The sequence below is a fragment of the Oculina patagonica genome, chromosome 4 (genome assembly GCF_052425735.1).
Source record: "Oculina patagonica isolate OP01 chromosome 4, crgOcupat, whole genome shotgun sequence".
NCBI lineage: Eukaryota > Metazoa > Cnidaria > Anthozoa > Scleractinia > Oculinidae > Oculina > Oculina patagonica.
Genome location: NC_135761.1, coordinates 60581341 through 60596886, shown reverse-complemented (window position 1 = coordinate 60596886; position 15546 = coordinate 60581341). Strand labels below are relative to the sequence as shown.

The window sequence follows — 15546 nt, the reverse complement described above, 5'->3', positions numbered from 1 at the left end:
CAGCATTGTCACTTACATTGAAAGGTGTAAAAAGTTATTGCTTGCATTCCTTCCGTGTCAGACGTTGCGGGGACCAATTTGAACTCATGTCTATTTCGCACAGAGAAAGGACAAGCTAATTCATCTGTTTAGCCATCAAATTACCTTCACTTGGTGATGACACACACAAAAATAGGTCACCAAGGGTGACATGAGTCTAATGCCGTATGGCATAGTGATACAGATTGCGCGGTTTTCGTAAGCCGGTTAAAATTGGTTAGAGGTTTGTGTTCGGGAGTTTAATTTAAAATGCTTATAGCAAGCTAGGGGCATCGTGGATGATTATGGATGAAAACGAAACAGTCATAAATGTTATATGCTTCACAAAATTTAAAGTATGAACAGGAGTTGATGTTACTTCTTCCGTATTGTCCGTAAAAGCAGAAACGATTAAACATTTGGACAAGATTGCGTGACGATTTACAAAAAGCATGTTCATTACTAACAACAAGGGTTGAAGAACTTCACATCGTTTTCTTTCAGATTTTTCACCATTTTGATGATGACTCTTGAAACAGATTTTGCAATAAAAGCACTTGAAATAGTGACTGTTACTCCATTGTACTGTAAGCACTTAGTGACAGATTTTCCTAAAAACGGGTGTAAATGCTCACGTCAATATAATGATGACCTTTTGAACGCTGGAAACTAGGCAATTATTATCGAGCTACCATACACAGGAGCGAAGACTGTTTATCATGATGTACAAATTTCGCGAATCATCACTTCCATATCAATGTAACCATTTTATGATTTTTCTAGCTGTAAGAAGAACTTAAGATCTCTGAGAGTCGTAAAAGCATGAAATTCGATTTCAGTGTATGGCAAAGGCCGGGACAGTGTAATACTGCAAAGCGGCCAAACAAACGCATTTTGATTTAGTCGCGTAACTTGATTTACATTTATCCATGTACATCTTTTATTTTTGAAGGTTTTTGTTTGCACTGTAAAGAAAAAATTGGTCAAAATTCGAATGACTTAAATACAAAATACGAGGTAAAGTTTTCTATTTTTTAAAACAAAATAAATATTTGGTCGCATTGTGTAAATAAACGCGAGTCGCCGTCGAAATATTTTTTCTCAAAGACGTCTTGCTTTTTAAGCAAGACGAAAACACAAGTGTTTAACTGAACTGAAAACGAAGATTTATTTTCACAAAAAGCTTACAAATGTCTTAACTGGAAAATTATTACGTCCTGTTCAAGTGTTGAATAATCGTGACTTGAGAAAGAACTTTTAATTATGCGTGGGAACACGTGTCGCTGATTGGCTGTTTTTAATTGAAACTAATCGTGCGTGTCCGTACGGAGTCCGTTCTTGCAGCTGATCATTGTTTTCTACATTACAGCGAACGATTATCGATCCCGAACCATTCCCTTGGGATTGCTAACAGCTTTTTTTCATATAACAAAGAGTCTAATGCGCATGCGCAAAGCGCACGCAAGCATTAGACTCAAAAATACAAGAGGTAAGGAAAAAAGGAAACAATAACTACGTCTTGTTTGAAGTATCATTTTTCACTTTTTATTTTACTGTCATTTCTTTCATGACGACGCTTTTTTTTGCTATTTTTAGCTTAATTCCCATTCCGCTGACCACGCCCGGTAGCTGCAAAACAAAACGCGAAAGCATATTTATAAATTTTAATTGATAAATAAAATAAAATTGACAATAAACAGCTGTTTGTCTTGATTCAAATGTTTATCATTATCCGATACTGCCGCCACTCACAAAAATATTATGCGAGCCCGAATTGAGATATCCATTTCTGTATAAGACGTATTTGCTTTCAGTCAGGTAAGAATTGCAAAAGGGATACACAGTGGAAATTGCAAAGAATAATCAGACGTGAATAAGTGAGAAAAACAATCACACCTCCGTAGTCCAATAAATAACTATTTGCGTTAGTGAAAAAAAAAACTGTTGGAAAAAACTGTTTTCTAATCGTCAATTACTTAGATTTAATTATAACCCGAGTTAGCTATCTAGACCGATGTCGGGCTAAACTGCATAGACTTACTGTAAATAAGTTTAAATATAATTCTTATGCCTCGACATAAACAACATTATGTCTAGAAAATATTTGGCTGTTGAAAATTTTAACCACGAAAGTTCAAATTCATTTTACGTTATATGACATACACATATTTTTACATAAAAGTGCCTGAAGATAGTAAAATTAAATAAGCAAAAACAATTAATGCACAGCAAAATTCAGTTCAATTTCATCTTCAAGTACTACTGAATTATTTTAATTAATTATTTACGGACTTCATTCTAGGTAATTGTTCCTTTTTTGCTGCTTCATTCCCGTTTTACTTACCCTTGGGTTTACGCCTTGCTTTGGCTGAGAAAAAAAAGACGAAATCACTTTATTTCATTGGTAATAGCTGTTTATATCGTTGCAAATTTAAATCATTTTGATATTATTATCACTGGTGCCATTTACGAAGCCCTCTTTGAACCATTTTTGTTATATAACAAAGATATGCAAACATTATGATTGCTGTATATTTTTTTTTTATTTGAGTTAAAATACCTACTTTGCATGTGTCGGAAACGTTGAGACCTGAACGTCGAGGAAAGTGAAAACTTTTAGCAAAAAATGTCGATATCGGGCAACGTCAAGTGTCTGTTCAGTTTTAAATACAACTTCAGAATTAATAGGCTTAATGACCTTAAAGGAACATTGTCACCAGCTTTACTTCAAAAACTCGAAAACCTAAATACATATGGTCCAGTTTTGCCAAAAACTACTATGCCAGTGAACTGAAGCTATAAAAAGTGATATTATTGAGATGCCATCAGGAACTTTAATAATAATAATAATAATAATAATAATAATAATAAATAATAAATAATAATAATAATCTACTTTATATGGCGCTAAAATTATATAAAAAATTATTCTAAAGCGCTTTACAGATAAGTTAAAATCGTATAAGTTAAAATATAAAAAAGACAAACTATTAAAAATATTAAAAAAAAATACAACGATAAAAGATTAAAAATATTAAAACAAGTCATATGCTTTCTGAAAAAAATATGTCTTTAGCTTAGATTTAAAAATTGTAATGTTTGGGCTATATCGAATGTTAAAAGGCAACTCGTTCCAGAGGAATGGCCCAGAATGCGCAAAGGCGCGATCACCGAAGGACTTGTGATGTGTTCTTGGGACCTTCAGGAGGCTCTGATCGCAGGAACGAAGGCGATGGGTTTTTACAGAATATGGCTGTAGAAAATCTTTTAGATAGTCTGGTCCTTCGTTGTTAAGAGATTTATAAACAAGAAGTAGCAACTTAAAGCGGACACGATAAATCACAGGTAGCCAATGAAGATTAAATAAAGCGCCCAAAATGTGGTCAAACTTCGTAATCCTAAAGATCTCAACTTGAAAAAGTCAGGCTGATTTTTTCAAGTTCTGCCCTTGTGGACAAGAAAAACACCTAAAAATTATTATGGCTCCCTTCTTCCTTCAACAATTTTTTTTTATATTTTCATCTTGATGTACTAGGTTTAATTCATGGACGAGTATACCATTTTGCAAATTGTGGTACTTTTCACCCAAAAGTGTCCCTTTAATGCGCCTCTAACTCCTCCCATTGTCACCTTTAGGTATACTTATTAAAGACTTTTTGCTACATTATGAGCTGATTATCTGCTATGATGAGGATTTTACAATAAAGACATTGCCACTTTTGCAAGATGTTTACAGTACAACTTACCAGAATACCAGTGATTATTATTCGGCCATGCAGGAATCTCTTCTCCGAACACTGCAGTAACCGTTTTCTTTCCTTTTCTAACTTTTACCTGATATACAGAAAAACAAATGTCTTTACCTAGTAAGCAGGGCAAAAGTAATGGTACCCTTTGCTTTAAAGTTAGTGACATGAATTATTAATAAAACTTTTGAATGATAACATAAAGTGATATTTTATGAAAGAGAAAGTGGTCGTTTCCGCTGTTGCTGCATATACCAGTGCTTCTACTAGCTAAGTAAGTTAAACCCATTATAAGAAATAATATCACAGTACCTTTTCAAGGGTCCACTCTCTAGCAAAGAAGCCAAATGTCCTCTTTGCTCTTATCTCAATCCTCTTTATAGTACCCACATCACGATCGAATACCTTGGACTTAATCACTTGTAGGCCGCTAAGAAGAATAAAACAATTGACGTTCGACAGAAACTCAAATAAGTCATAGTTTAATTAGGGCATCAAGTGAAAAATGACAAAAAAATGAATTCTCACCCCCAAATAATAAAGTATATAAAGTTCTTTGAGTTCTATCCCAAATAAGCCCAAAGATCTCAGACGCAAAAATCCTTTCAATTCTATTGATCCCTCCAAATAAAAGGTAAGTGAACTACCTTTAAGGCAGACAAGGCGGACAGCTCAGCAAGGATGTCTGCCTTAAAGGAAAGTTGAATTCAGTTCTATTATATCTACTGACCAAGTCAAACCTGATAAAGTTTCTTTCAAACAGACAAGGGTGATATTCCCTTATACAAACTATTGTAGTATTGAAAAAGGTATTGATGGGAATTTTTTTAAAGTAAAACTTTATAGAAACTGGTAATTTGTGAATTCATACAATACTCGGCTGAACACAACAAGAACATGCCATACCCTTGCATTTCTTGTGTCGCACCATGCAAGGCATGATCTACAGTTAATCCGCCTGTTCCCCTTATCCTAACAGTAAGTAGGTAATCGCTGTTTATGCGCGTGTTCGGGGTATACACTTGCACTGTGTACTTAACTGTTGATATGAACAAAGTTGTTATAAACGTATTACGTAATAGAGCACGATGCGTCATATAATACATAATATTTTATGGGACCACCCACGTTTTTTCTTCTCTTTTTGTCATATTTAAACTTGAAGGTAGAAGCCTAGTCATGTTGATTATTTTTAATTTTTAGATTGAAGGTGCATAACATCTTAGGTTTTGGCCTGCAATCGTAAACAGATTGTTAACTACAGTAAAGCAATTAGACAATTCACCCTGGTTTTCCACGAGGGGTAGTTTACTCGGCTGCCGCCCTCGTTTTTCGATAGCATAGAAAATTTGAAATTTTAGTCTTAATTGTCAGATGTGATAGCTATAGTATAAGTAGGTCATTTTTGGTTCGGTAATTGACTTACATATTTTTGCACCAACAAATTAAACAACCAAAACACACAAAATCATGGCCTTCATAGCTATGGTGCTAGTCTTGTTACTTAAATTTTGCTAATTGTTACAGAGTAAAGCCCTGACCAAAAGGCAACGCCAGTAAACACAAGTTAAAAACTTGCGTTTACTTGCGTCTCCGTTTGGCCAGGACTTGCGTGCACTTGCGTTGACTTGCGTTCACTTCGGTTGAGATCAAATTTGCACTCAAGTTAACGCAATTTTTTTACCGTTTGGCCACTCATCGCAAGTCAACGCATTTCTGCAGTTTACTTCAAATACTGAATTGCACCTCGTAGCATTTTTAATGACTTCTTGCAAGCTCGCGTGCACTTGCAACTAAGCTTGCGTGTCCGTTTGGCCAGCCAACGCAAGTCTGTTTGCTAGTTGAACTTGCGACAACTTGCGTCCACTTGCGTGCACTTGCAATTAACCTTGCGTGTCCGTTTGACCACCAAGCGCAAGTCTGTACACAAGTTGAACATGCTACTACTTGCGTCCACTTGCGTTACCGTTTGGCCAGTGCTTAATGGTAAGGATAGAGTCCATGTGGATTAAAATTAAATTCTTACCTCGGCAAACCAATCTTCTCACTCGAGCAAAAAGACTATCTGCGATACCGTTTAGGTTATCATCAGAAAACGCGACGTCTATGGCATCGTTTGGTTCAGAGAAGATTCCATTAAGCTCTTGTATGCGTTGTGTATTTTGAGTGTTTGGAATAAGGACACCGACCATTTTGATGTTGTTATCGACTCTCAACAACTTTGCGGTTTTCTCAAGCCAAAACGTGTCCTGAACGTCCCCATTTTCATCCTCCGAGTTCCCGTCTGAGAAAATGACTAGAATCTTGAGTTTTGTTGACGATTTGTTGAATAAGAACGGAAACAAAATTACAATTGATCTACGTTGGAAATAAAACACTTACGTATTTGGGACTTTTGAGACGTACTTAATCGATCTTCTTTTCCTGTTTTTTTTTTAATAATATAGCTAGAGAGAAAAATGAAGATTTGCTAAACAATCTAACAATAAAATACTGTGATAAAATTGAATAGCTTTAAACCATTTTGTTTTAAAAAAAATTAAAGGTGACGACGTTTCGACGTTCGCTTAACGCCATTATCAGGTCGAAATGAATTAAATTAGGTACGCGTTAAATACTCGGAAAAACCATATTCATGCCAAACTATTTACGTGGCTCTGCGTGCAATTACCTTATCGCATCATTTTTACCTTTACCAAAGGTTTTACAGTTCTTAGTTTTTATAACTATTAATGGTTCTATTTCATTAAAAACTTTGAACAAGAGTGGAAAATAGCCATAATTAAAACTCACCTTAGCCGTGTTGTCGTCTTTTCTGTCATTGCGACGCTTGTCAAACTGTTTCAAGACCATTTCACTAAGGGCAAGATTTAACAGGTTGTGACCGCTTCCTCCGTGATGGTATTCGCTGTCCATGTAACTGATAGTGTCTGCTGCGTTGCCAAAACAACTCATTTTCCGAGACGTAGCATACGTTGCCAATGCAAAGTTGTAGTCTTGTGTTTCACTGCCAAGAAGATTTACCAGTCGATGCACTACAGTTTTTATGCTTTGAACTGTTGTTGAGGAAATACTCTCGCTGTCCTGAATCAGAACAATCACATCAGCCTTGGTCTTGCAATATTCACCGCCTGTAATCATTATGAAAGACATTTTTTTTTATTGCAGCTATAAAGCGAAGTCAAAAGTTATCCTTTAAATTCTAAATCAGCCCGGGTTTTAAACTGTATAAAATAGGGTGTCCATATTTTTAGCTGTCGATGGTATCATTCCAGCGCGCGTTGGATACGAGATGTTGGGTAGCCATTTTTAATTATTCTCTATCCTCATTCAGATTTTAACGGCCACTATCGGGGGAACCTTTCCTCGATATGTATATATGGCACTGGTGTATATTTATCTAGTGCCTCGGTTGTTTTACATTATACTTTAAACAGTTTGTTATTGTAATATATATGTAGCCTAAATGGTTGAGATTTTCTCTTTGTAGCGACGCTTACTCCTTGATGTAGTTCAAAAAACTGGTGCCGGAAATCATAAAAAGGGCGCTACTAAAATTAGTTATGATTGCCATCAGAAAACGACTTTCATCTCTTTTATCCTTTGTCCCAGGAGTAAGAGATGGCGATAAAAGCAATTCTCTTAGGGAGTGGGCTGAAAAGTTTTTGGATGTACTGGCGTGGACGGTCAAAGGCGAGGACTAAGGTTTCAAATCACCTTAACAACATGAGTTGAAAACAAAATCTTCCTTAGCTGAAAAATCTTTTGCATTCGTAAATAAAAACTGGAACGTTTTTACATGGAATATAATCCCGCCGACCGGTTAGCTCATTTGGCAGAGCGCCGGACTAACGTGCTGGAGGTCTTGGCTTCCAGATCTGACCAACACACAGGGTCTAAGAAATAACTGAGAAGAATGTGCTGCCTTTACGATGACATCTGCAAATGGTTAGATGTTCTAGTCTCCTCGGATAAGGACGATAAACCGTAGGCCCCGTCTGCTGCATCTTCACTGTTGTGGTCAGCAGGGGACGTTAATGAACCCACACACTTTTCGCAAGGAGTAGGGCATTTAGTTCCCGGTGTTGGGGAATCATTGGGGCATCTTTAAAAATGCCCTCATTCTTTGTAAACTGCATTATGCAGTCTGTTAAAAGTCCCCCGCAAAATACTGTTAAGCGCATTAGGGTGTTAATCCCCCTTTTTAATTAGTACCCTGCCTGTCTATTAAGCGAAATATAAAATGGTGGCTTTTTCTTGACTGAACCTCGCCAGAGAGATAAATCGTCATTTCTCAAAAACGAGTATGGTGACCAAGCAAATGAAAATGTTACCTGGTAGATTACATCGTTGATGGTTGATTTTTTTGAGATTGATCTCATTTTGGTAGTGCGTCATACATCGAACCATCTCCATGTCACAAAGACACACGGCATGCTTACATTGCTTCTTCTCAACATTGCTTGTACGATATTCACTCACTGGAGCTACAATAACAAGGTAAAAGTAAATATCACTAAATATTATAACATAGCTAGTAGAGCCATGCAAACAAATTCCGTATACGTAGCGTGCGCCATACTCCAATAGTGCACACCGATTGCGTGTGAAAATCATCTCGCCAGAATTTTGTTTTTCTCGCGCGAGTCTTTGGCACGGGGTTTGATTTGCATTTCCACCGGCAATGTAATAAAACAATTGGCTCCTGCTTTTATCTCTGATGTATGGTTGACGTGGGAAGTTTAAAGAACATTCCTGAATCTGGAGCAGCTCTGGGAAATCTCCTCAAGCAACTCTTACGCTCCTTTGGTACACTTCAAACTTTCCGCGTGCGCCAAAACCCGATAGTGAACGCAAAAACATAAACCAATTGTCCGAGGTCTTCTCTCTAAAAACCAGCCACCCAATTTTGCGTCAAAAATAATTTGCTTGAAACTTTGGCGACTGAAAGATATTTAATCTGATGAACGTAATTACATGGAAAATATTCAGTCCGGCAAACTTGACTGCCCCGGTTGAAAGGTTATAACAAAGTTGATTTTACATGTTTCAGAAACCGAGGGCTACTGTAATTATAGGACAAATCAGGCTAAATTAAAAACAGAAAGAAGTTGAAAAGAGTCTCCATTTTAGGCTCGCAAAAAGCCATCAAGGATGCTTTCTTAGAGAGTATCTGTCACATTTGTTCTGTAAACTGTTTTTTGCTTTTATTCTTTAACATGGACAAACACTTGAAACATACACTATTTCTTGAACATGCATTTATATATGACACGTGTTTGGCAGCTTATTCAGAGGTGGGTGAAAACCAGTTGTTATCTTGTTGCTTTGTACAAACAGAGTTTTCGTCTATGTATTACTTTTTTATTGTGTTTAACATAAACTTAAACAATAAAGATAACTAAAATATTTTTTTCTCGGCTGAAAAAATTCTACATAAGATCTACTTACCACATTTGTTGGTATCCTCGTTGACCAAGAATTTGCTTTCATAAAACCCAATTCCTCCATCAACTCTACACTTATCTTCACTTCTGAGTACCTTTGTGTCACAAAAATCATGGACTTTGCAGCAGCTAAAATTGAAAATACCAAAATAAATAATAAAGGCCAGGAGAAAAGAAAGAAGAAGATATGGAGCAAATAAGGAGGGTAAGAAAAGTGTTGAATTAGAAGAAAAGAAAGAGCGTGAACAAGAAAGCAAGGAGAGTCAATGACGACATTAAAAAGGATAAAAAGGAGAAGGAATTTGGGTTATTTGTGGGTAGCCCAAATTAAAAATGCCTTTAACCTACAAAGGATCCGTGGAAGTCTCCTTAATTGTTCCAGTTTCTTTTCAGATGTGAACACGAGCGAATCTGAAGTGAATGAAGAACTTTGTGAACCAGAATTTTTCCAAAGTGTTAGCGTGAACTATATTTGCAAAAAAATGCCACTGGGCTACATCAAAACAACATTTCTGTGTCTCCTAGCATAACCTTTAAAGAAAATGGAATAAAAAACTAAAGAACACAAACGAATTGCCTTAATTAAGGAGAGTCAATGGGTTATTGGCGGGAAGCCCAAATTGAAAATGCCTTTAACCTACAAAAGTTTCGTGGAAGTCTCCTTAATTGTTTTATTCGTAATTTTTAATTTTCATGTTTTTTAACCTGCATTGTTACAATAATTTCAAAAATGTTATAGTTGCTTATAGACTTAAAGACTTTTATTAATGTCACATAAATATTTTATGTTTACAAGCTTTCTTGTTACCGATCTCATTAGAAGAAACTGCGAAATCCAATTCATGTAACAAGTTCTTGCGTTGTGTAAATAGCTGTTCAAAGTAAAAATAAACTGAAGAAACACTGCTAGTCCTATGTATAACGTGATTTAACATAATTATAGCGGCGCTCCAGCGCGCAAAGCGCGCCAGTGGAGCACCATAGGTAATGGATCTTGATAAAACCATCATTCATTCATTCATTCATTCATTTATCAGGCCGAAAAAGTTTGGTTGTCGCGTGAGCGTACGACCGACCGTACAGACTCTGGGGGAGGGTGGAGGAGTTCCAAGGCAGCCCGACCGGGGAGAGGAGAATGCCATCTCAACATATCCCTACATAAGTAAAGGTTAACTTTGGTTTGTATTTGTTATATTGTTCATCCATGTTATGGTCAAATGACAGCTATCAAAACAAGGTATCCGCTGACCAGTATCACATGACCCTATTGCGAGGTAAGTTGTACAACTCATCAAGGTCAGATTTTTGTTGTTGTTGTTGTTGTTGTTGTTGTTGTATTTTTTTGAAGCTGACTGACGCTGACCAGGTGTTAGTTTTTCATTGGATCGCGGTCTCAACTCTTAGTTATGACGGGATTGTGTCGGTGGAATCTCTGAGAATGGAGTTGACGATTTATTTCAAGTAGTTACGTTTAATACTTTCAATGACAGAAATTTCAATGAGAGTCCAGAAATTATAAAGAACCAGCAATTTTTTTTTTTGTGCTTCGCTTTTAGGCTTGGGTAAATCTATATATTAGTAATACTGATTTTATGACTTTCTAGATAGAGAACAAGCCAATACCAATTTCATTTATACTGAAATTTATACTTACAAATCAAAGTTGTCTACAGTTTTTCCATATCCACGCTGACCACACCAGCAACCGTAATTATAAAGAGAACCAACGTCTTCATCTGCCACGTTTTCATCACGCAGTGCTTTAGTCAATATATTGTACACTTGAAGATTTCTTGGTGTATGGGCAAAAAAAACAGACCTCTTCTCTCCTTCCTCTTCTGAAAAATATATTTTTAATCATCATCATCATTTGTAAGCCACTTTTGAAATAAAATTTTGCAACAATAACTATGGTAGGTAGGAAATAAGAATGGTGTGACTTGGGAGATTTGTTTTATAAGTGCCAATAAAAAAATATGCTGGAAAATAAAAACAAATGATCACTACTTGCCACTTGTCAGACCGGTTTCGTTTTGCCAATCATACAATACAGATGACACTTGACCTGGTGAAGAAAAAGTTCTAATATTATTAAACATTTTGTAACAGTATAGACAGCTGTAATCTAGAAATACATATTATCATATGACCCGTACGGACCCGCGCGCAAATTCCTTGGAAAACCATATGAAAAAAAGTCCCGTATGAGGGCCGTACGCCTCGCACTAGCAGGGCCGGAAAAAGCCGTACGGCCCTACTAGAAAGGCGTACGGCCCCGCTACTGCTGCGAGATGCCGGAATTGCATGGAACCAGTTGATTCCACGGCTTTGAATTCAGATGAACGATAATTAAGATTTTTCTAAAAAAGCAAAGAATGTCCAACATGTTTATTAAAACGTTACTATCTAGAAAGCGTTGTAGTTTGCAGGCGCAAAAATTTAAACAAAACGTGTTTAAACTTGGCAAATGATGAAGAAATACTCCTGACAACAACGATAAAATCGAAATAAAAGTCGTCAAAAAACAACATAATCGAACAAAGACGTATCCTGGTTTGAAGTCATGATAAACATTGAAGAAAAATGCAAATGCGAAGTAAAGTCAAATTCCTCTTTCTGCTGCGTAAATTTTCAAATCACAACAAACAAAATGCGAGTACATGTTTACGACTAACCTGACTATGACACAGTTTCCCGCTTGTTTTTACGAAGTATTTTAAGCACAATTGGGACATCAACTTTAATGCACAGGTCAACATCGTCGAGGAACTAACGAATTCAGGGACTAAGAAGCAACAGCAGACGTTCATGAATCCTACGATCCGTGGTAAACAAAACAACTTGAAGCCGAAGAGAAACGAAGCGAAGCAAAATCTTGAACTGCCAGTAATCCCTTTCGAAGTCTTCATGTAGTTTCATAGATTATCATCAAATGTTGTTTTTAACATCCAAAACCCTTCTTGGTGGAAAATTAATTAATCCTCTCATTCAAACCAATTGTGAATTTCGGCTCAGAAGAAACGTCGCTATCAGAATAAATTCAGTCTTCGCTGAGACGAGCACGACTAGCCGAAACGTCGTGCAAATTCTTTGTTGTAGTCCTTCATAAACGTTTCCTTTGAAATTTCTACTAACTGCAGTCATGTACGAGGAATTTAGTCGGCTTAAATCTTCTTGGAATGGAGCTAAAACTCAGAGATTTGGTTGACAATTTTAACAAAAGTTCAAAAACTTGTACCCACATCGCAGTTCAAATTACGAGCCAAACAAATTACGAGCTACCATTGGCTTTTCAAAATGCGCGCGAAACGGGCCGCCGCGTCTGTATCCACGAAAGAAAAACAAAAAAAAAATCAGTGGTCATATGATAAAATGCTTATTGACTGAGTTAGGTCGGGCCGGACGGGAAAATATTTGGCTCTCGGTCAGGACGCACGGACGTCGCTGCGCTCGGTCCGTACGTCCTGACCTCGAGCCAAATATTTTCCCGTCCGGCCCTCCCACTCAGTCAATAAGTACATAGTAAGTGCAGACGAATAATTTTATTTCAGATAATAAATCTCTTAAGTCGGTATGGTACGTGCTTTTATTGAACTGACTGACTGACTGACTGACCTACTGACTGACTGACTGACTTACTGACTGACTGACTGACTGACTGACTGACTGACTGACTGACTGACTGACTGACTGACTGACTGACTTACTTACTGACTGACTGACTGACTGACTGACTGACTGACTGACTGACTGACTGACTGACTCACTGACTCACTGACTAGCTAGCTAGCAAGCTAACCAGAAGCTAATTAACCAACTAACTCACTGTGAAAGATTAAAACTATAATAAGAAACCAGGTTACCAAAACTCAAGCCCATGAGAAGCATTGCCCAGCTCACAAAAACTGCGGGGACAACATTCATCTTTGTCCTGTGTAAAGAAGACATGTTAAGAAAGAGAGGAGCCAAATTCAGTGGATTTTTGCCCTTAAGTACCCAGTTGATAAATATTTTTTGGCTCGACCGAAAAGCTTGACAAATTTAGCCTTCAACAAATTTTCAATTTGGTAATTGCGTACGCACTTGAAAACACCAAATTATCTAACAACCCACAACATATCAATCACGTTGTTGCTTCTGGCTGGGTAGACTCTAAAAAGCGATATCAAACACGAAATTGGTTGACGGTTTACTTCAGATTACAGCATATAAATTGAAAGATCTGTCAGTTTTAACGCTTGAAAAAATTAGTCTTATTCCGACTACTAGGAAGGCGGCGCATTTGAAGTTTGGTACGGCTTGAGAACATTTGGTAGGCGAAAGATCACCTAGCGCACTTTTAGAAAGAAGCTGATTACATAATTTGCAAAATAATTAAAAAAATTCCTAGTGCGTACGGTACCTTTACAACCTTTAAGATGATGAACATTATAGTGGTTACTTGCATTTGCGTTTGCGTAGTCTGGGAGGCGTAGTGTAAAGCGCTCTGTACTCCGACGCAAATTTATAGCACGTTAAGCCAAAGAGTAAAGATAATTTGTTTTTGTTTTTTAACAAATCACTGACAATTCTCCATAAGCTTTTATCCACAAGCAACCCATACTTTTTGTTTACCGAGAGGACATTGTATTGAAAACCCAAAAGAAGAACTACCTGCTTCACTCGCCCACTAGCAATATGTTATTCTTGATCACGAAACAGGCACAAGAAACCTTTTAAAGTTAACAGATACGTTCAAGGCCAAAATGACTTTTCCAAAATGCTTTCTTATTCGTATTCAAGTAGACTTCAGTTAAAAGGGTTTTCTCTTGAAGATGTTCATACCAACTTTTCCCTTAACAGGTTACCCGCTTCTTTGGTATTTCGTTCTCAAACGTATAAATTCATCAGAAGAATTTCGAGTAAAATTGACAATTTTTACAAGTAGAAAAGTAGAAAAGGTTAATAAGGTAGAAAAGGTTAATAAGCAAATTTTTCTCAAGTGAACTCTTACTCGGCGGGGTAAAGAGAAAACCTAGTCAAACAATACTGGGGATATCTGTTAATAAATATGTCACCAGTAAACAATTTATGACCATACGAAAGATCCATGCTTCTATTGTCTACGATTATAAATTTGTTTACCCCACGATCAGACTTTTGCAGTCTAAAAATCAAGTAACTACCCCTTTGTCCGCGACACCCTGTTCCTGAAGGTCGAATTGTTATACAATATATTTCTATTCCGAATTGTAACACCATATATTTCTTATTTTTACACCTTAATCGCTATTTCCGTTGAGTAAATTTTACCGGTGTAAGGTTTAAATAATTAAATAAGTAACCAAAATACTTGTTCCAAACGTTTAGGTCTCGTTATTATACGTCGCATGAAAATGACACTAAATTTGGTAATTGTGTACGCCCTTAAAACACCACTGGTGTAAGGTTTAAATTATTTGACAGCCCACAAAGTGGCAATCTCGTTATTGCTTCTGTCCGTATAGACTTTACTTGATTGAAGTTTTACTTTAAATAACAGCATGAAAATTTAAAAAAATCTGCCCGTTTTGACGCTTGACAAAAATTAGTTCTCTTCCGAGACAGAAGGGCGGCGCTTTTGAATTTTGATAACGCTGAGGACATTGGGTAGGCAGAAGATCATCGTATGAACGAAGCTGATGGCAGTTATTTTTGAAAATGAATATTTTCACAGAATATCCCTGCGAATATTCTTCCTTTCTTATGTAACACAGTAACAGAAAGCAATATTTTTTTAAGTGGCGATTCCGCCTGAATTATGATGCCAGTGCTTGCTTGATCTATAAAGCTGAAAGAACATACCATAAGTTTTTATCAGCCTGTTTTCGCTGGTTTATCACTTTGAAGATAAAACCACTATATCAAGTCAAATCGGGTGCTAACTCTCCAATTTTACAGGGTAAACATGTAATAAAAATATCTTGTTACCTGTATAGTAATAAAGTAATATTTTGACCGTGCTAATGGAGAACAAGTATCAGTTCACAAAGCGAAACGCCGTTAAGTGTCAAAGAACAGATTATACTCGCAATTGATCGCTATCTATTTTAAGAGAGTAAAAAAATGAGAACAAATTCGTTTTCTTCTATTCAAGTTTACATTAAAGTGAGTGAAATATTGATATGCGAGAAGAATAAATATTATTTTAGTTTGCTAAAAAGGTGTTCAAATATACGGAAAAGGAATAAAGCATAACAAGACGGAATCAGTTTGTGAAAGTAAGAATCAAACTGTGACATTACTTACGCTGAAAAACAGACAATTGGTAATGTGCTTTCTTGGACTTCCTTTGACAAATGACGATGGCTTCTGAG

At 36.6% G+C, this 15546-nt stretch overlaps 1 protein-coding gene across 1 annotated transcript; it reads right to left on the bottom strand.

The window, feature by feature from the left end:
* Positions 1-1540: 1540 nt before the first annotated feature.
* On the bottom strand, positions 1541-15505 carry LOC144647757 (uncharacterized). Its single transcript, XM_078507440.1, has 13 exons — positions 15479-15505; positions 13075-13142; positions 11223-11276; positions 10866-11049; positions 9216-9340; positions 8099-8251; positions 6558-6895; positions 5791-6067; positions 4671-4803; positions 4077-4194; positions 3765-3852; positions 2363-2386; positions 1541-1647 (listed from the first exon to the last, which is right to left on the bottom strand). Exons 2-13 carry the CDS (start codon positions 13133-13135, stop codon positions 1616-1618), a joined length of 1587 nt encoding a protein of 528 aa, XP_078363566.1. The 5' UTR covers positions 13136-13142; positions 15479-15505; the 3' UTR covers positions 1541-1615.
* Between the last annotated feature and the right edge of the window lie 41 nt (positions 15506-15546).